This window comes from Plodia interpunctella, chromosome 29 (assembly GCF_027563975.2).
Source record: "Plodia interpunctella isolate USDA-ARS_2022_Savannah chromosome 29, ilPloInte3.2, whole genome shotgun sequence".
Taxonomy (NCBI): domain Eukaryota; kingdom Metazoa; phylum Arthropoda; class Insecta; order Lepidoptera; family Pyralidae; genus Plodia; species Plodia interpunctella.
The window spans coordinates 4,643,793-4,670,000 of record NC_071322.1 but is presented as its reverse complement, the minus strand read 5'-3'; the positions used below and the strand labels follow the sequence as shown (position 1 = coordinate 4,670,000).

The window sequence follows — 26,208 nt, the reverse complement described above, 5'->3', positions numbered from 1 at the left end:
AGCTTTGCAACCATACTCCCCCCGGAGTCCAAAATCTTTGGTTTCCCGGAAGCTGCCCGCCGAGCCATTGTAGTAACGTCGGCGGATCGCTAGATGACATATTTACGGTTAGAACTAGGGCGGTATCTAATCGCCTTCGAACCTCTAACTTTCGTTCTTGATTGATGAAAACACCTTTGGCAAATGCTTTCGCTGATGTTCGTCTTGCGACGATCCAAGAATTTCACCTCTAACGTCGCAATACGAATGCCCCCAGTTATCCCTATTAATCATTACCTCGGAGTTCTGAAAACCAACAAAATAGAACCGAGATCATATTCTATTATTCCATGCACGAAATATTCAAGCAGCATTTTGAGCCCGCTTTGAGCACTCTAATTTGTTCAAAGTAAAATTGTCGGCCCACCTCGACACTCACTGAAGAGCATCGCGATAGGATTTTGATATTGAACCGGTGTTTTACCACCGATTCACCGACGATATGCTCCGCAAACGTGTCAGTATCACCGCGGATGCGGTGCACCGACAGCGCGGCGCACAAATGCAACTACGAGCTTTTTAACCGCAACAATTTTAGTATACGCTATTGGAGCTGGAATTACCGCGGCTGCTGGCACCAGACTTGCCCTCCAATTGTTCCTCGTTAAAATATTTAAAGTGTACTCATTCCGATTACGAGGCCTCGTAAGAGTCCCGTATCGTTATTTTTCGTCACTACCTCCCCGTGCCGGGAGTGGGTAATTTGCGCGCCTGCTGCCTTCCTTGGATGTGGTAGCCGTTTCTCAGGCTCCCTCTCCGGAATCGAACCCTGATTCCCCGTTACCCGTGACAACCATGGTAGTCGCAGAAACTACCATCGAAAGTTGATAAGGCAGACATTTGAAAGATGCGTCGCCGGTACTGGACCATGCGATCGGCAAAAGTTATCCAGATTCATCAAAATTAACGACTTCGAGCGCGAGTCCGCACCCACCGTCGATTGGTTTTGATCTAATAAAAGCACTCATCCCATCACTGGTCAGAGTTCTGATTGCATGTATTAGCTCTAGAATTACCACAGTTATCCAAGTAACTGAGTAAGATCTAAGGAACCAAAACTGATATATTGAGCCATTCGCGGTATCGCCTTAATACGGCTTGCACTGAGACATGCATGGCTTAATCTTTGAGACAAGCATATAACTACTGGCAGGATCAACCAGGGAGCTAACAAAAAGCGCGCGAGCGCGCTCTCTAGTCAGCGTGTGTGTGTGTGTGTGAACACAACACAGTGAAACGCCGCGTCTCGTCCGAAGACCGGACGAGAGCGGCGCGTGCATCTTCCTACTACTCATTCTCCTCCGTTATAGGGAAAGAGAGCGAAGCGAGAGAGCACTGTGGAGTTTTGTGTTTATTTTATAAACACGGGGTCGAGAGAGACCTCAACCGAAAGTTCGCTAATAGACGCGACGCTTTGTAAACATCGTTACGTTTTTCACATATAGTGAAAGCGTACGCATTCACGTCAGAACACCCGGTGTCGGTGGGGCCAGAAACACAAGTCGTACGAACGAAGGGTCCTCGGTATACGATTATTTTATATTTTATAGTGGTGGTGTTGTGTGGGAGAAGAGAGAACGCCCCGCCGCCGGTGGCAGTGTGGCTAACAGCGGAGGAGACGTTTCTCTTTAACCCGGTAATTTTTGTTTGGTGGTCGGCGACGCGCACTACCCGCACGGCAATAACTACCGTGAGGCCTGTGGGACACGTCACCTTGATCGACCTAGTCGGACGGATGAGCATTGGTATCAAAAAACGCACACCGTGTGTCCGTCGGTCGACAGTGAGGGCGAAAACGACAAACTCTCCATTAAACATAAAACACATACACAACAAACGACGTACACTTTTTTAAACACTAAACCCAGCAAGAGTTTGTTTCGTTTGTCAGTCTGTCTCTAATATTACAACATACACAACACACACAACAACAACACACATTGCAGCGTATCGTAAAAAAATATACAACACACCACACACAACACCGCCGTATGTGTATATAAATATATAAAAGTTATAATATAGAAACAAATTAACAAGCACGCAACATCACACAGAGCACGTCACCTATTGGATGATTTTGTATGTAAAAGGAGAGTTGGTATCGTTATCAGAAACGAGAGCGCGCGCGCGCGCTCAAGCGCTCTCCCCGAATCTTATAAATTGTGCGCAGAGACGACGGACACAGAGCGCCGGCGCGCATCTGCACACTAAGACTCGGGGGGTTTTCAAAAGCGCGCAAGCGCGCGCGCACATCGCGCCTCCGTCAGCGAGACGAGTCGAGCGCGCCGACGCACCGTCGCGTCTGCACTCTCAACCGTCCACTGCGGTGCACGTATAGATAGCAAACTGTTCAGGGATATCCTTGTGTGTGACGCGTCAGTGTTAGTGTTGAATAATATGATTTTTTATATATCAATGTGTACATGTTTCTATTGAATATATTATATGTATATATTTATTATTATAATTTTTTATGTTAATATAAAAAAAATATTTTTTTAATATGCACATAAAAAATAATAATAATAAAAAAGATTAGTTACCATACATCACATTCTAGCTAAACAAATAACTTCTGTAATAAAGGGACAAGCCAGTCTCCCTACTTTTTTAACAAAGGGGATAACTTTTCTATTACGTAAATCTAAACAAACCAATTTCGTCCTATAACATGTTTGCCAACCATTTATAAAATAATTACAGCGTCCATAACCAACAGAATAAATAATCATATTGAAAATAATAACATAATGGCTGAGAAGCAGAAAGGATGTTAGAGATTTCGTATGGGTTGCAAGGAACGATTAACGATTGATTCAGTTATTCTTAAATATACACAGTTAGGTAAAAAGAACTTATATGCTTCATATATTGATTATAAAAAAGCTTTTGACAGCATACCTCACTCTTGGTTATTACGTATTCTAAATATATAAAAAATAAACCCATTTATAATAGATTTTCTCAGATCTGCTATGGCTAACTGGACTACATCATAGATCCTCCATTGAGGAGAATCAACTATTAATTCTCCAGAAATACCAATTAAAAGAGCAGTATTCCAGGGAGATTCGTTGAGTCCTCTTTGGTTTTGTCTAGCCCTAAATCCATTACCCAAAGAACTAAATGATACAAATTATGGTTTTAACTTAACAAATAATAGAAATGTTCCTTCACAAATAACTCACTTATTATATATCGACGACTTCAAACTTTACTCGAACACAGAAGAAAACATTACTAAATTACTAGATATCACTCACGGCTTTTCAGTAGCTATCCAAATGGATTTCGGGCTAGACAAAGACAAATGTAAAAAAATCAATATAAAAAAGGGGAAGGTTGTTAGTGGAAACTATACATTAAATGAAGAAGAACAAATAATAGCTATGACAAGTAATGAAGTATATAAATATTTAGGTTTTAAACAGGGGAAGCTAATCGAGCAAAGACAGGTTAAAGAACAATTAAAGAAAGAATTCTTTCAACGAATCCATAAACTCTGTAAGGCACAATTGAATAGCACAAATCTTTTTAAATCATTAACACGTATGCAATACCCGTTCTCACTTATTCTTTTGGCGTAATCAAATGGTCCAAATCTGAAATACAAAAACTAGAAATGAAAATAAGAACTCTACTAACACACTACAGATACCATCACCCAAAATCTGCATTAGAACGTATTACGATATCAAGGAAGCAAGGGGGCAGGGGATTAATTGATGTGAGCCATTTATACACAAAACAAATCTATAGTTTAAAACAATATTCTTTAGCTACAAGAAAACCTCCAGCCAACTGCACGATACCATATGCTCACTGGACAAAAATTTTACAACACTCAATTTCGCCGAAGAAGTAGTACAACATTTAAATACAAGTAAATATACCCAACATAAACAGAGTAAATGGAAACAAGAAGAGTCACATGGAAGGCACATTAAAGATTTAGAACAACCGCACATTAATAAAGAAGCATCGAATAAATGGCTTAGCACTGGATACTTGTTTCCAGAAACTGAAGGTTTTCTGATTGCTATTCAAGACCAAGTAATAACAACAAGAAACTACAGGAAGTATATAATTAAGGATAGGACTATAATTAATGATAGCTGCAGGAAATGTCATAACAAACCCGAGACTATTCAGCATACAACAGGCGCGTACATCACACTTACAAAAAATGATTACACATACAGACATAACCAGTTAGTGAATATAATTCACCAAAAGCTTGCAACTAAACATAAACTTTTAAATGACACAACAACCCCTTATTATAAATATATCCCACAATCTGTTTTGGAGAATAATTCTTACAAACTTTATTATGATAGGACTATTCTTACAGATCACACGATCCATAACAACAGGCCCGACATCACCCTTGTAGATAAACACACTAAACACGTATATATTATAGACATCGCAGTTCCCAACACTCATAATATACAATCAACTATAGAAGAAAAGATCAGAAAATATACAGAGTTGCAGGAAGAAGTTAAGAGAATGTGGAAGATAAATCTAGTATCAATAGTTCCCATTATTGTCTCCACTACAGGCGTTATACCTTCAGATATTTTCAATAGATTAAATCAATTAGACCTACCTAAATTTATCTATATGACTCTACAGAAAGCTGCAATATTAAATATGTACGCGACAACTCATTCATTAATAAAAAATAAAATAATACGTCAACACTCACACAAGCGGATTGCATAAGTTCATAGTGAGTAGCGTAATAAATTCCAATGTAACAGACAGGGAAAGACTACATCAATGAAAATTCAATGAACTTCTGTATTCCTGGTGCAACGGATGTAAAGATGGCCGAAGAATTCCTAGTAAATAGCGTAGTAAATCGTAAAGTAATAGACAAAGACAGATAAATATAACAGACATAGAAAGGCTACATCAATGAACATTCAATGAACTTCTATACTCCTAGTATAAAACGGATGCAAAGATGGCCGAAAAATCTAGAACTACTACAAGAAAAGAAAACAGAAGGTAATATATAGATCGCAGCAAGAAGGAACGAGACAGGAATAATCGAATGCTCCAGAACCAATTACAAGCCTTTCTTCCGCACACACACACACAGAACAATAGCCAACATTCTAGAAACGCCCATTTTGCAATAGGTTTGAAAGATAAGTAAATACATCCTTTACGCCGTTTCATTCTTACAGTACCAGGCAAACATCATAATCTTCCGCTATAAGTTCGATTTTATTCTAAAAAGTTCTTACTGGAATCTTCTACAGTATTCCAACAGGAAATTGCTCGTCGCTTTCTGGGTATATAAGAATCTCCGATTCTTTTCTAATTTTCTAATCTAAGAAGAACGTCTTCGAATTGTTATTTCTTATGAAGATAAGGAGCAACTTATATCTGTGCCACGTCTGGAGAGTTCTATTGGAAGTGAGCAAGCGCAGGCTGTCTGGACCGCAATAGTAGACTGAAACCTCGAAGAAAGTGTACAAATTCTTTGTTGTGATACGACGGCTTCAAACACTGGTCGACTCAACGAAGCCTGTGTCCTTTTGGAGCAAAAGATCAACAGAGAACTTCTTATTTTTGCTTGCCGCCATCACGTCTATGAATTAGTACTCAAAGCAGCCTTTGAAGCAAAAATTAGCCAGGTGACAACAAGCCCAGATATCCCCCTATTTAAAAAGTTCCGAGACAGCTGGAAAAATATTGATAATACCAAAATTGAAACCTATCGTGCAAAAATTGCATCGTGCCTGACGAAAACAATTGTCAGAGACGACTAACGTGAGGTAATAGAGCTCTCAATTATATTTTTAGGCGGAGATGAAGGAAACAAGATTAAAACCCGACCCCCCGACGCCTGCACCAAGCTCGATGGGTGGCTAGAGCTATCTATTCCTTAAAAATATTATTACTTATCTCTCAATTTAAAATTACTATTAAAGATAAGAACGCTCTGTTTGATGTCTGCTTGTTCATCGCTTCATCCTATGTCAAATCAAATTCAGTGCATTTCTGCAGTTAAAGCACCTTACCAAGATCTGTGCTTTTTGAAAACTATGAGAGCTTATGAAAAAATTTATAAAAATATATCAAAAGCAGTGTTGAAGAAGTTTACTCAGCGTTTATGGTATTTGACAGAGGAATTATCTGTGTTATCACTTTTTGACGATGAGGTGAGCCTAGAAAGTAAAGAAAAAATATATCAAATTTTGTCTAAGGATAGTATCTCGTCTCAAGAAAAACGCTACATATTTTCAAAAGAAGAATTAGACGGATTGTTGTACGAGAAAAAAAATTAAGATTATATCAGCTTCAAGCAAGTCTTTTTTCTCTCGTCTGAAAATTGATGATAGTTTTCTCGGAGAGTGCCCTGCTTCATGGTGTAATAATTCTTTAATTTTTGAAGCAAAACTGAAGCTATCAATGCTAAAAGCAGTAAATGACACTGCTGAAAGAGCAATTTTTGTTACGTTGTGTACAAGAACACCGTAAAATTTACCCTGATTGCAAAAATAAAACTTTAAAAGTATATAGAAAGCCGTTAATACACAAAAATATCATTAAATACAATTTTTTCATAACATTATTGATTGTTTTCTTTACGAATCCTGAATTAAGACTAAGTTACATTTTATTTCCATACTAATTCCTAATTCACGACTTTGAAGTCAAGTCGGCACGATGACATTAATGTATTACTATTGGATGCGCCGGTTCAATGACGTTATATGTAGGACTGTATATTTATGCTTTGCAAGTTGCTAATTAGAAAAATAAAGGACGAACTGCCTGGAGGCTATATGGACAAAAGGAGCAGGCAGCTCGTGGATAAGGAACCACCAACCTTTGCTGAGATGCCTTCACAAATAGGTCGGCCGGCAGCGTGCTATCGGGCTTGGTCCGCTGAAGATCCAATTTGCTCTCCAGGCCGATGCTGGAAGTAAACTACAACGCACAAAGTCCACGGTGGTTGTATGGAAGAGTTTATGCACATTCACAGGGTGGTACAAGTGTAATTTCACCAATTTTCGAACATTATTAGCGGGACCGCGCGCGCGACAAACCGATTTTTTTTGCACAACAATGAAGCGCACGACTAGCGGCGATGATTTCCGAATTGCTTGGTATTGTCTTCTCGCTCACACATGCGTTGGCGCGTTGGTGTGGGAAGGAGACAACTAATAGGAACAGGAAATGTGGGAGCCAATCAGCAACTTACAATTCAAACAAGACCGAGACGTATGGCGCCAAATTCAAAGTACCATATTGGCGCAACCATTCACCCCGGCTTGAAGGGTTCCCTTCAAAAAAAAAAAAACGAGAGAAAGCGTGATGCGAAATTAAATTACTATCTTAAACAACTAACAATACTACTAATAACTAAGACGCGATGTTGCGTGCTAACTATTCTATTGATTAGGTAGGGGACAAAGGCGAACGACTGGGCGTAAATACGTCCCCGTTGTCGTTCTAACGCGAACAACCCTTACGACCCCATTCGACCCGGGAAAAATCTCCTCTACGACACCCATTGGCCAATGCAAAGGAGGTACATTCTCCGTCAACAAAATTACTACCGTACCGACAGTGACAGGCTTAGTAGCGGTTGTCCATTTCTGTCGGGACTGCAACGTATGTAAGTAATCATTTTTCCAACGTTTCCAGAACGATTGGACTAGTCTATCTAACAAATCATAACGAGAGAGAAGATGAAGTTTGCTATTTTCATCTACATCTAAAACGGGTAAAAATTTCAATGGTGTCAAATTTAAAAAATGGGCAGGTGTCAAAGCTAAAGGTTCCGAGGGATCATTAGACAAGGTTCGACAAAGTGGGCGAGAATTCATTACCGCTTCCACTTGAGCAAGCACAGTGCTTAACTCTTCAAAAGAAAGGATTTGATCACCGACAACTCGAAACAAGTGTGTCTTTAGACTTTTAATATTGGATTCCCAGTCGCCTCCGAAATGACTAGCGGCGGGAGCGTTGAATGACCAATCGATGCGATTCTCGGCTAAAATACGTCCATATTCCGTGTTGAAATGTTTAGAACTTAAGAATCCCTGTAATTCAGAAATACTGCGCTTTGCGCCCACATAATTGGTACCGTTATCCGAGTACATATGACGAACAGGTCCGCGACGGGAAAGAAATCGTTTGAAAGCAGCTAAAAAGCTAGCCGTACTTAGATCTCCAACTAACTCAATATGTATGGCACGCGTTGTCATGCATATAAACAAACAAATGTAAGCTTTCGTGGAGCGAACGCCACGACCACGAGTGAGCGTTACTCTAAAAGGACCGGCATAATCTGTGTCTGTCTGTGTGGACGAAAGGCTTGGTAGATTGAACGACACGACAAGAACGATGATCAGCCATTTCTGGCGTGATATTTTTGGGACGAAGACGAAAACATGGTATGCATTTGTATATCCTGGCACGAATTGTAGATCTAGCCGATAAAATCCAGTACTTTTGACGAAGGATGGACATCAAGAGATCTGGTCCAGCATGAGCATTTACCTTATGATGGTAATCGATGATAAGATCAACAATATGATCTTTGCGAGGAAGAACAATGGGGTGTTTGTGGTCGAAATCTAACTCCGACCGACTTAAACGACCGCCGACACGAATGAGACCATCCTGCATGAATGGCTTTAGACGCCGAAATGCGCGACTACAAAATTTATTTGAATTGATGTTCTTCAATTCTGACGAAAAGTGGAAATGCTGAAGTTCCCTTAAGACTAATATCTCAGCTTTATCCAGATCGGAAGCTGAAATATGCTCACGAGGAGGGAGAATTTTCATAAAACGACAAATGTATACGACACAACGCAATAGTTTCGACCAAGACGAAACTCGACCAGCTAACGACAAAATTGTAGATTCGTGTGTCGTGGACGACACGAACACGAGAGCACTTTTCCTTTCTTCAGGAGGCTCCGACACTGTTGCAGGATTAAAGGGCGCAACCGGCCACTCCTGGTTAGACCCAGACAGCCACTGAGGGCCGTGAAACCAAAGTGGGTGATCTAAAATTTGGGCAGGTGTAAGCCCGCGGGACAGACAATCAGCGGGATTGTCAGTACCGGCAATATGAAAAAGATTTTGAGTGTCAACAAAAGACTGAATTTTTGCCACTCTGTTGGCCACAAAGGTGTCCCAACGGTGGGGAGAGGAATGTGCCCAACACAAAGCGACTGTGGAATCTGAGAATGCGATTACCTTATCGAGGTTTACGCGGTTGCAGCATGCCTTAATGACAGCACCTATAAGTTGAGACAAAACTAGCAAAGCGCAAAGTTCGAGACGAGCGAGAGAAACGACTTTACGAGGGGCAATCTTGGACTTAGGGCTGATAAGACTAATCGAATTGCTATTACCATTAGCGACGTGGAAATATACCACACCTCCATACCCCCTTTCACTCGCGTCTGCGAAACCAACGACAGTAACGATACTACTATTGCTCACACCAATGTGACGGGGAATCTTTAATTGACAGAGTAGAGGGAGCTCCTCACGAAAACGAGCCCAGAGCTTAGCAATGTGGGCGGGCGGAGTATCATCCCAATCGCAATTACAGAGCCAAAGCTCTTTAATAAGAAGCTTGGCATACAAAACAACTGGAGCAACAAACCCAGTTATATCCCATATTCTTGCAACACAAGACAGTATGGCGCGTTTAGTACACGTCGGCGACGTAGAACAAATTTTAAGGCTGAACAAATTAGTGTCTGGCGACCAACAGAGACCAAGAACCTTGTGTGGATCGTTGTCGTCGAATTCCTTGACCTGTGATAAACGATGCGATGGTGGAATCGAGTCTAATACTCGCTTCGAATTACTGGTCCACTTCACGAGATCAAATTGACCAGCTTTCATGAGAGCGATTACTTGGGAAGCTGTTTCTATGGCGTCGGCCTCACTATCAAGGCAATAAACCAAATCATCCATATATAGGCCATTTTCAACAGCTTGTCTAGCTTTTGGATAAGCGTCGCCTTCGTCCGATGCCAACTGCTTTACGGTCCGAAGCGCATGGAATGGGCTTGACTTCAATCCGAAACAAACACAATTAAATTCATAGGTCTTCAAGGGCTCTTGAGGCGAAAATCGATACAAAAACCGTTGAAAACGGCGATCACACTCGCGAACACCAATGCGTAGAAACATCTGACGGATGTCAGCGGAAAGTGCGACCGCAAACAAACGAAAGTTAACAATAATATCAAATAAATTTCCTTGTAGATTTTGACCACTATACAAAATATCATTAAGCGAAACTGAAGTGCTAGTCCTAGCACTTCCATCGAGAACGACGCGCAAATTAGTTGTCAATTTGTCTTGTCTAACGACACCATGATGAGGTATAGTATACGAAGGAGCGTGTTGAGATTCCTGTGTATCAGGAGGCGCGAGTGAGATATAACCCTTATCGAGATATTCTCTTACGACAGCATCATAAGCTTGCTTCATGCTGGAAGAAGCCTGCAATTTGCGTTCTAGACAAAGGAAGCGTTTTTCAGCCATCTGGCGCGAATCACCAAGCGAATAAACCTCACCCTTAAAGGGGAGTGCAACTATGTAACGACCATTGGAGTCACGAGTAGTCGTACGACTATAAATTTCCTCACAGACCTTATCGTCGGGACTGAGGATAGGAGGGACATTGACCTCCTCGATTTCCCAAAATTTCCTCACTGCTGATTCTAGGGGATCAGCGGTGCAGCAGTAGGACACTGACGTGTAATCGTCTACACGAGCGGGAGCGGAACCAACAACGACAAATCCAAGAACGGTTTCTAAGGCGTACGGCGAAGTGTACGACGGGTGACCTTGAACCTTATTCGATAGTAAAAGGTGCGGGAAAATCGAGGCTCCAATCAGCACGTCGATATTTCCCGGAGTGGCGTATGTGTTATCCGCTAACGACAAGCAATTAAAATTCGACAACATTGAAGTGTCAACTGAAACGGTAGGTAAACGTTCAGTGACCTTATCGACAACCAATGACTCGATATCAAAATGGATATTTGAATCGAAGCGTGAGTAAAATCTAAATTTTACAGAGCCTTGAATGGCTTTAGTTGAGCCTCCGATTCCCTTGACGACAGAAACCCCAGGACGGTTACTGATTAGACCTAACCGTTCACAACAACTACGAGTTACGAAATTACTCTGTGAAGCACTATCTAAAAGTGCACGAACACTATGTTGAGTACCGTGGTAGGCGAGCGAGCTATCGAGAGAGAACATAGCGTGACGTCACTGGGGCGATCGGTGGTGGTGACGGAGCCAGCGCGAGCCGCGGCAGGTGGGCGCAAGGGCTGTGAGGCGCGCGTGGGCGCCTGTGCGCTCTCAGAAATCGAATTATCATCGAGCGTGGTGGAGGAAGTAGCGACATTCGATGATGAATTATTATTATCAAAATGTAGTGTGCTGTGATGCGAATTTTGACATTTTCGGCACTTCGACTTCGAGGTACAATTGGATATACGATGTTTGTCACAAAGACAATTTATGCACAAGTTATTTGTGCGTGCGAATTTATAACGATCATATGGAGTAAGTTTTAAAAAATCCGAGCATCTATACAAGATACGTTGTTTCGATTTGCATAGTGAACACGATTGTGATGAATCGGATGTGGTGTTAACGTAAGTATGCGTAACCTTCGACGTAGGCTTAGCTGACGTATTAGTGTCCACTCGACTATATTTCTTTAACTCTGTTTTCGAAGAAGTACGTTGCAATATTTTAATATGTTCACGAACAAAAGATTCTAATCGATCGAAAGTAGGTATATTACAATCACGGTTATCCAATTCGAACAAACGGACAGTCTCGGGATCTAACTTCTTTAATGCGATGAATAAAAACAAAAAGTCGGTAAGATCCGTGAGCCTGAGGTTTTTAATCTCTCGAACAGACGACGCAAAAGTATCAAGGAAATTTTCTAAGTTTTGTTCATTACAAACCGAAACATTTTTCAAATTGAATATTTGTTCTAAATACGAAGTTGCAACTAATCTTTTGTCTTCATATTTGGCCTTCAATGTGCTAAGAATTAACGAATAATTTTCAGCGTACGGCGTAATGCCAGCGCAGACGGACTTTGCCTTACCAGTCAATTTATTTATAAGATAATGTAATTTTTCATGATCTGACAAACTATGATTGTTGTGGATTGTATTTTCGAAGCTAGCAAAAAACAAAGGCCAATTTTTAATATCCCCGTTGAATTCTGGGATTTGAATTGAAGGCAATTTTGGCCTATCACGAGCCAAATATGATACTTCATGTTTGAAGTTGGGAGCCGGCATCGCTGGCGGTGGAGGCTCCAACGAACGTGCGGTTCGTTTTACGTGATAAAACAAACTATCGAAAGATTTCAAAGAATCATAATTCACTACAAATTCCGAATCCAATTCTAACTCTAAATCATGTATATTATCGACAACACTTCCATATTCTTCGCGCAAAGTATCAATCGAATCAACCTCGCACAAAAACAACGCGCGAATAACCTCATTATCTGAGATTTCTAAAGAATGATCAAATATATCCTGCATTCGAGAATACAGCATATCCTTTTTAGCCTTGAGCTGTTTAAGTCTATTTTCCTTCTTTGGTGCCATTATTCAACAAGCTGTTGTATAATATAAATTCTAAATAAAAGATATAGCAAGAACAGTTTAAACAAACTGGACGGAAGTTAGCTATAAGTATGTATATGTATAGAGTACCTACCTACCAGTCTGCCACTGTACGATAGGTTCGCAATAACAAAATAAAAATAGTTGTGTACCTAGGTATTCAACGAATTACCAATTTCCACAACAACGAATGAACGAGAACGATGTATGTACCTACCTGTCACTCGACCACTAGGTGTAGTATAGGTTTTTAGGATACGACTAGCAAACGAGCAACGATCCACGATATTTGTGATAAAGTATACCTACCTACTTTATGCCAATATGCAATAAAGAATAGGTACCTAGCCAAACGAACGCGATACAAGACTACCTACGAAGTGTGGGTTTGGAAACTACTTAGTGCCAAATACTAAATAGAATGCCTATGCAAGACGCGTTAAATCCCTATGGAATAACATTACGAAATTAAACTAGATATGTCCGGTTCGAATGGACCACTAAAATGGATGCGCCGGTTCAATGACGTTATATGTAGGACTGTATATTTATGCTTTGCAAGTTGCTAATTAGAAAAATAAAGGACGAACTGCCTGGAGGCTATATGGACAAAAGGAGCAGGCAGCTCGTGGATAAGGAACCACCAACCTTTGCTGAGATGCCTTCACAAATAGGTCGGCCGGCAGCGTGCTATCGGGCTTGGTCCGCTGAAGATCCAATTTGCTCTCCAGGCCGATGCTGGAAGTAAACTACAACGCACAAAGTCCACGGTGGTTGTATGGAAGAGTTTATGCACATTCACAGGGTGGTACAAGTGTAATTTCACCAATTTTCGAACATTATTAGCGGGACCGCGCGCGCGACAAACCGATTTTTTTTGCACAACAATGAAGCGCACGACTAGCGGCGATGATTTCCGAATTGCTTGGTATTGTCTTCTCGCTCACACATGCGTTGGCGCGTTGGTGTGGGAAGGAGACAACTAATAGGAACAGGAAATGTGGGAGCCAATCAGCAACTTACAATTCAAACAAGACCGAGACGTATGGCGCCAAATTCAAAGTACCATATTGGCGCAACCAACTATAATATTTATTATTTAGGCTTTTGAGGTCACACAAAATAAATATAAAGGGTATGCGTATCAGATTTCGCAAAAAAAAAAAATTGCGCTTATAGCTTGGGACACCCTAATATATATAATGATGAAAAGAGAGGAAAGGGTTATTTTTTTTGCGACCGACCGACCGGCAGTACAACCACTTCCATTTTTGTTTTTACCAAATATCAATATACATTATGTGATCATACTAATCATTATCAGAATTAATGTCATTAGCAGTTTGAATTTTGAAACATTGTATGAACCTGCAATAGCAGGTTCAGTGGCAGTGGCAAAAACTAGTACAGTACAAGCTCTTGCCGGCGGAAATTTCCCACTGAAACAGTTAATTTTTTTTCCGAAATGAAATCATCATGCTCTTCTCCACATTTCAAACTTCACGTCAAAATTATTAGAGTAATTGTACAGACAAAGCGTAACGATACCTATAATACAAAAGATGCCCATCAGACTGAACAACTATATTTCCTATAGTTTAGCTGGATCATTCTGACTCTTCTTCAGGTGTTCCAGATCTTCGATTTTTATACATCAACAGGAAATGCTCATCAGGCTGAACCACTTTTGTTAAGGTGTCATTTCTATATTCCCTATAGTTTAGCTGTACCATCATTGTTCTCCATCAGGTGTTCCAGTTTTCAAAATCATTTATACATTTATTCAGCTATATAACAAAGTTTCATTCAATTCCGTCCAGTAGTTCCGAAGATTAGCGTGTACAAACAGACATACAGTTCTTTTTTCTTTCTAATTCTTACTCTGTTAAGTACTATGTCTCTATCGATTAATTTTGTTTTTATGTAAATTTATTCAATGTACAGATTTTTTTTACTGTAAAGACCGTGATGAGGTAACAAACTTACTTTCGCATTTGTAATTGTTATGGGATAGGACAATAACACCTTATCATAAGGTTGGTTACAGATATAACAACTTTACATAGAATGTTCTTATAGGTACCTGTGTGACAGTCTCGTTTTGCCTGCGGGAAGTGTTCCCGTGGAAAATTACGCGGGCGAACCCGCGGGCAATAGCTAGTATTCTTCACGCGTTATCTACCACTAATCTTCTTGAAATTTCGCACATTATAGTGTCGAGTATGGAGAAGCGGAAATAGGTATCTTTCATCCCGGAAAATTGTAAATGGCACATTTTCTTTATTGTAGGTGGCGCTAAATGCAGGTTTTCTATATAAATTTTACATTTTTAGAGCGGCTACAAGAAATAAGTCTTTCAACTTGTCTATCATGGTTCATGAGACAGCCTGGTGATAGACAGGACAGACGTCCGGACAGCGAAGTCTTGGTAAAAGGGTTCCGTTTTACCATTTGGTTACCCTAAAAACGAATACATTTCGGCATCAAGTATTTGTGGAAAAAATAAAACAAAACACAAACTATACTTATTTATTTCATAATCACCAGAAAACGTCTGACTCAAAAGTAATCACATTGCTAGCGAGGGCATGGAATTAGTAAGTACTCCGTAGCACTTACTAAACACATGAGCGAGGGTCGAAATGACAAGTGATCGAATGTTCAAAGTATTAGGTCAAAAGAGCACAATGTCAAAGTAATGGATTCAGCGTACAACGCCTCAGGCGGAGGTTATTGTCAACTCGCAACGACCATCTGACGGCATTTCGGGCTCTTGCTTCTGATATTTTTTACGAAAAAGTTGGGCGTGAAAATAAATACAAAATCAATAATTCATTTTTAAGTGTTATATTATTTCCTAACTTTAAAATCTAGTCAGAGGAGTACGATCCAAGCCTTGGCGCAGAACGTCACACCTTTCTTAAAATAACATCGCAAAACGTCATAGTTTTATGTTGAATTAGCAAAAAATTATTTTAACAGTCATCTTAATATAGTTGGAAAAATAACACTTTGCGTAATCCATTGCTGAGAAAATGTCATTTTGCGAAATGGACATCCTGGAGCGGCGTTCACCGGAGCCTCGCAGCGGCGGGTAGACTGCAATGAAAAAAAAAACTGGTTTTATTATCGACACACGTCACTTACAGCTCTCGCTCTGCTTAGCAAATCTTTCTTCCAAAAAAAAAAAAAAGAATTACAATATTTTAATTTCAATTTGTATAAGAAAATGTATGGACCGAATAGTGTTAAAAGTAAATGATGACGCGCGGCCACAGCCGACACTCACGCGGTTAGTAGCTGTAGTCGTCGCCGTTGGCGTCCTCCGGGTTGTACTTGTTGTCGTCGGGCTCCTGCTTGATCTGCATCTCCAGCGCCGGCAGCGAGAACGACGGGTAGTCTGCCGGACACCAACGCGTTTCATTTATGTGACGCACACGTCAACGTACCACTAGCATTACTCTTAGAACACTAACCGTGTATTCATTCTACGAGTATTGATAAAGGACCATAGTAAAATGTTATTGTGGAGCTCGGGCTGAACTCAAACTATTATAATTCATTATACTTAAATGAAACAAATATCTATTTTTTGAGTCTGTACATGAAATTATTTAATAGGATCGCGGTGAATTGCGAGTATAAGTCTGGTAGTATTGTGCGGAAGTCAACTGTGGCAAATCAATGGTCTTCAAACAGGTCCGCGCTCTTTGTCCTATACATACACGGTATCAGCAAACAAGGACGATTCCATGTATAACAAACTATTTCAAGAAAACGCATCTTGCGACATTTCAACAATAAGAGAATGAGGATGAGGCTCACCGTCGACGGGCTCCTCCTTGATCTTGATGTCCTCGGGTTTGACCTTGCCCTCCTTGCGGTCGCGGTCGCGGCGCCGCTTGCGGTCGCTGCGGTCGGCGCGCTCGCGGCGCCGCGAGCCGTCGCGCCGCCGCTCCGAGCGCGAGCGCGAGCGCCGGCGCCGGCGGCTCCTGTGTCGTGACACACGACATTAATCAGATAGATTCACATGTTATGTATTAGATCCCCGTTACCTCGAGGAAAATTGGATGTGAGCCCCAGTGGGAATCGAGGTCAGCAAACAGACGAGAGTATAGGGAGGCCAGCAAAGCAGAAAGTATAGTCTGTTGTCTTGGTGGTGTTCTGGGAAGGAAACAATCACCTAGGTTCGGTAGCGGAGGAATCCTAGATGGATCAACTATAGCCCAAAGCTCTCATTAGCAGGAGTTACTTCGCACTCATCAAGTCGAGTTAAACGCCTAAACCCTTCAATGAAACATGGAAAGACAAAATAATGGATGGCCCCGAGTTCCCAGCGGACAGGCAGCACCCAACAACAGCAGCCGCGTGGGGGAATCTCTGGGAGTCACCCAGCTGCTTCAAAAATAACAAGAAAACAAGGAGTGATTTAAAGACCCACGAGACCACGTTAAAATGGCAATATGGCAATAAAAATCAGACTTGTAGTGCTAACAGAGACAACATGGAGCTCTTCAAAAAGGGTGTGAAAAGATTCATTCGGGGCCAGCAGCGCGCGGCGACAAGCTGGCGCTGCAGCGCCAGTTTGTTTGTTGCAGTTTTGGTTTCGCTGACCACTTCCCAGCAGGTGGCCCACATACCCGTTTGCTTACTTAGTAGTTAAAAAACCACTTCTCTATTTGGTATAATGGTTGGACTGGTGGAGAATGCCTTAAGTAAGGCGTAAAGTCCACTAATTATAGATACATAATTTGCAATAATGATTCAAATAAATATTTTTAACAGAAATCGAATACAAATTTAATAAAAATGTAAGAAAGTGTGAAATTAAAATGATAATCCGGTGCGTTCTCCGCGCCTGCGCTTCTGTGACTCAGATGAATATTATAGTAACGTCTCACTCACCCGTCGTCCTCCTCGCGCGGGCGCTCGCGGCGCCGCGAGCGCGAGCCCGAGCGCCGGCGCGAGCGCGAGCGCGATCGTCTGCGCGCGCCCGCTCCTGAACACACGACACCATTAGAACACACCAAAAATGATATTGGCTTATTCAGTATGATTTATCGTTTTTATGTACTAAACAATACTAGTTGTTGTAATCTAGAGGGCTGACATGAAACTAACCACGAAGCATTCATAGCGTATACGATATGGGATAAAGAGACAGCATGGCTGTTATGACCCAGTCGTAGCTCTAGCGTCGTACGATGCGGTCGTGTTTCTTTGTGAATATAAGCTACGATAAATATGTGGAATAGGTTGTGTTGGTTCGTTCTGATTTCTGTGATTATACGTGAACTGACAAGTAAAAAAGTAAAAGAAGCAATGTGGTCGGTAAGGTATTTCAGTTTTCAGTTAAAGGGTGGGACGTCGACTAGTAGACGAAACCGGTAGTGACCTTCGATGTTAATCTAGATACGTATGAGCCACTCACGTTCGTGTCTCGCGCGGTCGTCCCTCTCCCTCTGCTCGAGGCGGTACCTCTCCCTCTCGCGCTCGTTGTCCTCGCGGCCGCTGTGCTTGATGTTGACGTCCGCGCCCCCGCGCCGCGTGCCGCCCAGTCCGCCGCCTGACACCACACACACCACGCTCACTCTCGACTCATATATACAGGTAGACAAGGTGTTTCTAGTGTCGTTGAGGCCTGACATCCGTACAAATACATTGTACTACGGTGACGAGGCGACATGATCAAAGTCAAGGTAATATTCAGAAAATGGACCTTTACAGATACAGTTTCGCGTTCACTTATATAACCTACAAACTACAGCTTTCGGAATGATCATTGGTCAGAAGAAATGTCGAAAGAACAACTCATATAAACAGTGTCGGTCCCATCATGCCAGAAGGGCTTGCTAGCATTATTGTTACTCAGTGCACCAAGCAGTGGTAATGTGCTGAGCCCATAACCTAGTAATCGTAGAGTGAACAAAAATGTTTCAAGCAAATTGGCTATTTGTCTGTAAAAAATAAAATGCACAAAGGTATTTAGATGACCAAACACGATAATAAATGCCACTTTGATTCATCATTAATTTAAAAAAGTAGTGAGTTCACAAGAGCCGACAAGTAGGGGAGAGTACTGACCCAGCCTCCTCGGCAGCCAGCCCTTGACGGTGCGGGCGCGCTCGACGTCCACCAGCACGCGCTTGCCGTCTATCTTCTTGCCGTCGGCGTGTTTGTACGCGGCTGCAACAGCGGCGCGTTAGTGCGCGTGCGCGGGCGCCGGCGCGGGCGCACGCGGCAACGCATTTCACGTTTTTTCGGTTTATGGACAAATTAAGAATGGACCCGCTCTCTAGTGTCACCATCAACTTCTTTTCATTAATCCTTTTGCTGATCTTATTGTTGTTCAATTGTCTTTTTTATCTTTGAACTCATTGGTTAATAGCAAAAAAAAAACTAAAATATATACAACAGGAGACTATGCTAGGCTATAATTGATGTTATCATTGTTTTCTGTGGGACACCGTTGCCACAAATTATTATAAAGAAAACTGTGGCCACCAAAATCTTTGTTATGAATTGTGACTACAAATCTTTCCTAACGTAGCATAATATCGTGCGGTACTTTCTCAGCTGTCGCTATTGAATGAAAGGAATTTATGAAAATGTGATGGTGTCACTGATTTATAACATTGATTATCATTTGGAAAATAATTTATTTGTAATGTGAAATGCAGATGCCGCCGTAAATTCAAACATTTTATGATTTTAAGGTAAAATACAATAAGTTTGTGCTGTCTTTGTCTAACAAACATTTAGAAAAATTTAAACAATGGCATGAAAACAGGCAAAAATGGCGCAATAGTATATTGAAATGTTTAGAAATAATTTTATAATTATAATTCGAAGAAATTATAATTAAAAATATGTGTATTTAAAAATGTTTGATTTTTATGAGGATAGTTTAATCAATATAACCTCGCATGAAAAAATTATTGGTAATCAAAAGTTTATATGGCCTTTAATTTATCAAATTAAAATATATCGAACATATATAAATTACAAAACCTATATATTTTATTTAATAAATGACCTACCTCGGTATTCACTTTACCTCTATCAGCCGCGGCGTCGTGTACAATAAGTACACAAACTTATTTATAATCAAAAAATAATTGAATATAGTGCGATTGATAAAGTTAATTAATTTATGTCCTCAAATATAATTTTCTTGGAAATATTTAATCGTAACTTTTATCACAACATTTAATAACTTTGTGATAAATGAAACTTCGACGGGGACACAATCTCTACACGAGACATCACAAAATAAAATTTAGGAACATTAACTAAACAATTTAAAAACAAATTCTGTAAATTGTTTACATTATGAACCGAGTATCTATTAGTCGTGTTCGTATTGAATATAATGTTTAAACTCGTCACATACGCGGCACTATGATCCAAAGCGCCGTGCAAGCGCACCTTGCTTGCTGGAACACCGCGCTATACATCACGGCGACGTTTGTGACGGTCACAGTCGTTTCAAACCATAAAGCGACAGATAATACTGTAGCTCGCACTACTAAGAACTTTTTGATGCCAAGTACATATATTGCTATCTCTTTTATTTGAAGCCCGACCTCTCTTTGCGCTAAGGTCGGGCCACAACGAAAGAGATAGCAACAGTGTCACCCGCAGCGATCCTGAAAGAAGCACATGTGATACCTACCGACCAAGCCGAGTGACGAGCTAGAAGTTACACCCACCGTATCGATACCTACCGTTGACTCACAAATATAATGCAAATTACTTACTTTCGCAAAAAATATTCCGAAATTCGAGTCCCGTCGGACGCAGTTACCTGGCGCGCTTTTACTTACGTTTCCGTGCGCATTTTTTATAAATTTTAATTAAATTTAAATAAAAATAATGTAAAAAGAGAGTAGTACTCTATCAATTGTGGTTACCAATGTCCTGATCGACCACCGAGTTCTGACTGTGTGGTCACTTGCACCACGATAATCTAAAAGATCGACTGTGTATGGCAATAGCGAACTTAATTTTGATACCTGCGCTGCATAATACTAATAATAAACTGAATTTGTTTATGTACTTAAATAATAGTAAACAAACATACACTGTACACGCAATCATATCCCTTTGTAAAGATGCTTTTTACTGGCAACCAAATGAAATGAATAAAGGTATTTTCGATACAAAATAATTCATATTTCTGCTGACAAAGGGATAATTTAATGTCACTTCACATATTTACTATGATTTCGCTCTCAGTCAAGTAAATGTAAGTACAGCCAGGAAGCTGTACTATAGCGTGCTAGGAATGCTTTTTAACTTTTATAAGTGACATTTAGAAACTACAATATCTGAGAAGACATTTAATTTAATATTCATAAAAAGGTACAAATAGTTTTACCCAAAGGTAGACCGGTGGAGGACACTTCTAGGATCCAGTCCACAGCTCGTAAGATTGTTCACATATAATTAAATACCGAAACAAATGCAGAACAGGTATATTAATTGGATTGAATATATTTGTTTTTTTCTATTTCTGTAGAATAAAATTTGATTTAAGTTTATATATGTTTCTATATTTTCGAATAACAATCAAAATTATATGGTTAGCGGTCATTAGGCGATGTCTACGATGATCCGTAATATTGAAAAATAGTCATTAAAATGAATTAATTGTAGCGTAAGCTTGCGGAATATCGTAAAAATATATGATAAGCAGTAGTTATTTTAATACGATTACGATTTATGCTTACCATTTAAAAATAGATTATATTTATTCGTAGCATAAAACACATTCTTACCAGCTAAATCATAGAAAACATTCATTTCCGTAGTTTAAAAATCCATTTTATTTACGTGAATTAAGAGAAAACAATTATCAGTAAAAGCTATCACTTTTACGCGTGAATTTTACTAATGTTATCTCGGAGTCTCGGCGACTTGTCTCCACGAAAATAGTGCCAGAGCAGGCCCTTAAACAACACAAATGTGACAAACCGGGCGTTTAAATTAGTACAATCAACGCTCTGTACTATTACCAGGGGATCCTTCTTACCCGCCGGGTACGGAACCCTAGAAGCTAATAGAAGCTGCCAGCCGTACACAGACCGACCCCATGGACTACCGTGGCAACTCATAACACATAAACGATACTACATAATCCCTCAAAATTGAATTGTTTAGTTGTATGTTGGCACTCTTACCACATACAAACCTATTTAAAGTGGCCGGTATACTCGTTTTGTGGTCAATACGGCTGGGTCTGTGGTGTAAATAGAAAAAAATCCTTATTAATCATAGATTACATGTCACACGCCAAATCGATCGGTTCGCGAGGGCGGCCTCGCTTCCCGGCCTTTTTGGAGGCGACGCCTTTCTCATTTGGCAGCATTATAATTCATTGTAAGTACATAACTTGGATATTTTGTGAAATGGTTCCCTCCAAGAAGGCCTAACATTCATGAAGATATTTTGATATCAAAATAGCTTCGAGAATAGCCATCGTCATAATATTGATACTTGAACAAAAATAAACATAAAACAATGCTGCGCAAGAGCACTGAGCCCAGTGGTTCGTTAAACACGCCTCGCGTGCGGCGCTTTATGTCAAAATAGTAAAAATTTTACTTATAGAATAATTCGTAAAGAAAATCGCGATCATAAAATTGCAAAGCAGTGGGCCCATCCTCAGTTCGAAGGGAGTATTCAAATAAAATCTATATTTAACTTCTTGAAACGCAGCATTTTACAACATATAATTGGTTTACAAATTATGACGATGATATCAAAAATGTATGAATCGGTGCGAAGCGGCGCGTTGGTATTTCAAGTTTTGTGTGTTCTTAACTGAAATGAAGCGTGTATTCAATTTCGTTTTGGTCAAGGTTACAAAATATTAATTTTAATATGTGAATGTTTTTCCGGTAAATATTAATGTGAGTACGACGTACTGCGGAGACGCGGCCGGCGCCGGCGCCTGCGCAGCGCGGTCTGCGCAGTAACTATGAACCTCGGACCCAAAAACATTCACATAGAAGATCCAGTTAGAGAATGAACACACGCGACACAGCGCCGCCGCGTACTCACAGTGCATGTCGCGCTCGTGCTCGTACTCGATGAAGGCGTAGCCGCGGGGCTTGGCGTTCTCTTTGTTGTGGACCATGTAGATCTGAAACCATTGGAACAACTGCGTACTGTCTGGGCCTGAGGAGGGCCCAATCTGCCTCTCATTTCTGCATGTTCTTGGTCACACATTATCGGCTGAGGTCACAGGCCCATAACAATATTTAAACTTAAACATTTTAAGATAAGGCTGTGATTTTCGACCGGCGCGTACCTGACATCATCCCTCCTTAGGAATGCTATTGTTGCCTAAGGCCTGCAGCCCTGCAGGTAACGGATAAATTTCATAGAAAAAACTGCAGATCGCTCTTCTCTCTTTGTAGACTAGTTGCAAGATGGGAAATGCTAAATCTATCGCAAACTCAGACAGATGTGAACTCGACATTGCTTATTTTATTCTTATTTGCTGCAAGGAACCCAGCAGGAATACAAAACTACCCACTAGTATCTAGTATTGTGAACTGTTTGCTAAAATTAAACTGAGATAACTCACTTTTTTTATAGGACCGTATCCTTCAAATTCTCTCCGAAGTTTTGATTCAGATGTGTCATAATTCTGTAATACAAATTTTTGCATTAGTATTTTGCACACCATTAAAATGTAAGTTCTTTGGGAGATTTTCTTGACGAGTGAAAATATACTAAAATTCTGTAAAATTGCTAATGGAACACCGGCTGAGCCGCAGCGTTTCACTCCTGTGACAATTTTGAGATGATATTTCTTAAACTTTTACGCTTTAGACACGTAACTGTAAGTAGTAGTCATGAAGAAACTGGGAGAATACTGGGAGGGAACCCATATCTGGCTTGTTAATGTGTGTGTGTGTGACTGGAAACTCACGATCCTGGCGACGAAGAGCGTCTTGAAGGGGTCGGCGGTGCAGCGCGCGCCGGCGGCGGGGTCCCACAGCGCGATCTCCTGCTCGAGGCGGTACGCGCTCTGCTCCGCGCGCTCGCGCCGGCGCCGCGCGCCGCGCTCCTCGCGCGTCTCCACGCGCGTCGGCGGCGGCGTCTCCGACGGGTGCTGACACACACGCTCGCGGTTATAAATTACATGAAGCAGAGGTAGAGACAAGAGTGAAATTGCTGGGAAGAAATATTTAAATTTAAATCTAGACTTCCATTGAATTTGAAAAGAATGTGATTGACTTCTGTGTACTGCCCAGCCGAACATAATGGCGCACAAACATGGATATTTAGTAATAAAATAAAACAAAAATTACTAACATGTCTATTCTATGGAAAGGAGCATCTTGAACATCAAGATCAAAGACTGGCAAAAATGTACAGAAACTCAAATCATAGATGCTCCGCAACACTCAACATATTCTATTCAGTAGACAGGACATGTGGCACCAGGGACAGATGGAGAAAGAGAGTCATTACATGGAAGGTCCAAATAACAGCAGGACCAGAGATGGGCAGGCAGAAACAGTAGCGGGAAAAGACTGGAAGAGAAAAACTGAGGATACACCGACTTGGAGATTATTGGAGAAGCCTTTCATTCAATAAAACTAAGAAAAATATAATAATGTTTTGTGCCAAAAGTGAAAGAGAGGTTTATTTTATGTCTATATTTATATTTTTATCTGTAAACTTAAGGAAATAAATGGTTTCTTATTAATATTGTACTATTTATTATTAATATTAGGCAAAAACAACAATGCAAAATTGTATGTATGAGGTTCAAAGACTACCAATAAAGTTGACAACAAATGATATTGCATTCCTTCAGAAAACAAGGTGCTGAAACTCGTTATCTGAAACATTGAATGGATCACAAATATGCCTAATCCTTTTTCTTTGAATTTTACAGGCCTCCCATTCTTTGTATCTATCCTAAATGCAAAAGTTTGTGAGGCGATATGTGTGCAATTGTGCATGTATGTTTGTTACTCTTTCACGCAAAATCTACTGGATGGATTGTTATTAAATTTGGTACACGGGTGAAATATAACCTGGAATAACAATAGGTAAACATAGGTTTAGTCAGTCTCAGATGGTAACACAAAACAAAAATAGATATAGCCTAAGATAAGCAGGCTCCCTACACCTAGTTGTAACAAACAGTGACTGGCTGCACCTATGTCTAGCCGGTGTAGCCAAACTTCAAGGTTTAGCCGTAACATAATTATAATACGGAACTGCCATTTCTTATTATCAAATTGATTCGGATTGCAGTTATCGTGAGCTCAAACCACTGATGATAATATAGTTGTGCAGAACTGTCAAATGTGGATAAAAATAGATAAAAAAAAGTCGTGTCATGTTAGGGTTTCTCAAATTTGTCTACAATTTAATCAATCTATCGAATTTTGACAGGAAGACACGATATATTAGGTCAGCCATGTTAGCAACGACGACAAAACGACTATTTGACGTTCAGAGCAGATAAAATGCCTCGAGAAAATTTTATCGTTGGTTGCATGCTAGCCCTGCTGTTCTCTTTATAATATTGGTATGGATTATACAGCATAAAGCAAGGCACTTTAAGCGAGTACCACCTAACTGAGTACCTACTTAGCTACTGGAGGATAAAATGTTGCTTTACTAAGTTGTTTACTTTTTTGTTTTGATTGTGAGAAAACTGACAACTTTGATATACTGAATTTGTCTGTCATTATCAATTAAGGTTTCCTGGAAGAAATAACTAAAGCAATCTTTTTACACATTCTTATTCTATAATACATTTTAGTCTATTTCAATAAATACCTACCTACCTACTGTAATGTGCACTAACGGATTTGATATTGTATCGTAATAGTAGACAAGTTTTAGTTGTATGGGCAGGTACAGACAGATCACACCAATCAAAGCTCCAGTGAACCCGAGAACACCCAACATCAGGTTTTAATACTTCGAATTGAAAACTTTTTCACGAAGAACCATTGATTCATCGTAGGTAGGTTGTGGAAATGGAATGTAGGAAGAAAACTAAAATGTCAATAAAGAGTGCTAAAAGACTAACCTCAAAAACATTGAGGAAAGCGCCGACGCCATCATATCCTTTTTGTTTCTTCTCATGAGGGAGCTTCGCTGCTGGCGGAAGGTATGGGATAGGCTCCCGAGCGGCAAATAATGCCAGCAAATTCGGTGGCAAAAACTGCGTCATATTTCCACAAACACGTTAACACTACTTTCATAAAAAAATCACCATAGTTATTTAAAATATAGATTGAAATAACTTAAAACCACACTTCGTAGGTAACAAATATTAGCTTATATTTATGATTCTTCGTAAGTATTTTGCAATTTTTTCACAATTAAATACACATATGTACGCAAAGTAGAGTAGACGCCATTGATTGAATGAAGTGAGTGAGTGAAGCAGACCAAACCAAAAGCAAGCAATTTTTTTTTCGTTAGGGTTGTATACTTTTATGATATATCG

The 26,208-nt window shown here is 40.3% G+C and overlaps 1 protein-coding gene and 1 non-coding gene across 2 annotated transcripts in view; both read right to left on the bottom strand.

Moving 5' to 3' along the window:
* Positions 1-1,205, bottom strand: part of LOC128682328 (small subunit ribosomal RNA) — a 1,908-nt gene extending 703 nt beyond the window's left edge. Inside the window, exon 1 of the ribosomal RNA XR_008406112.1 lies at positions 1-1,205. This exon is cut by the window's left edge and continues 703 nt beyond it. This is a non-coding gene — a ribosomal RNA (small subunit ribosomal RNA).
* Positions 1,206-15,231: 14,026 nt separating this feature from the next.
* Positions 15,232-26,146, bottom strand: snRNP-U1-70K (small ribonucleoprotein particle U1 subunit 70K). Its single transcript, XM_053766383.1, has 10 exons — positions 25,786-26,146; positions 23,659-23,841; positions 23,311-23,373; positions 22,782-22,863; positions 18,801-18,902; positions 18,148-18,282; positions 17,622-17,715; positions 16,542-16,708; positions 16,006-16,116; positions 15,232-15,815 (listed from the first exon to the last, which is right to left on the bottom strand). Exons 1-9 carry the CDS (start codon positions 25,927-25,929, stop codon positions 16,010-16,012), a joined length of 1,077 nt encoding a protein of 358 aa, XP_053622358.1. The 5' UTR covers positions 25,930-26,146; the 3' UTR covers positions 15,232-15,815; positions 16,006-16,009.
* Between the last annotated feature and the right edge of the window lie 62 nt (positions 26,147-26,208).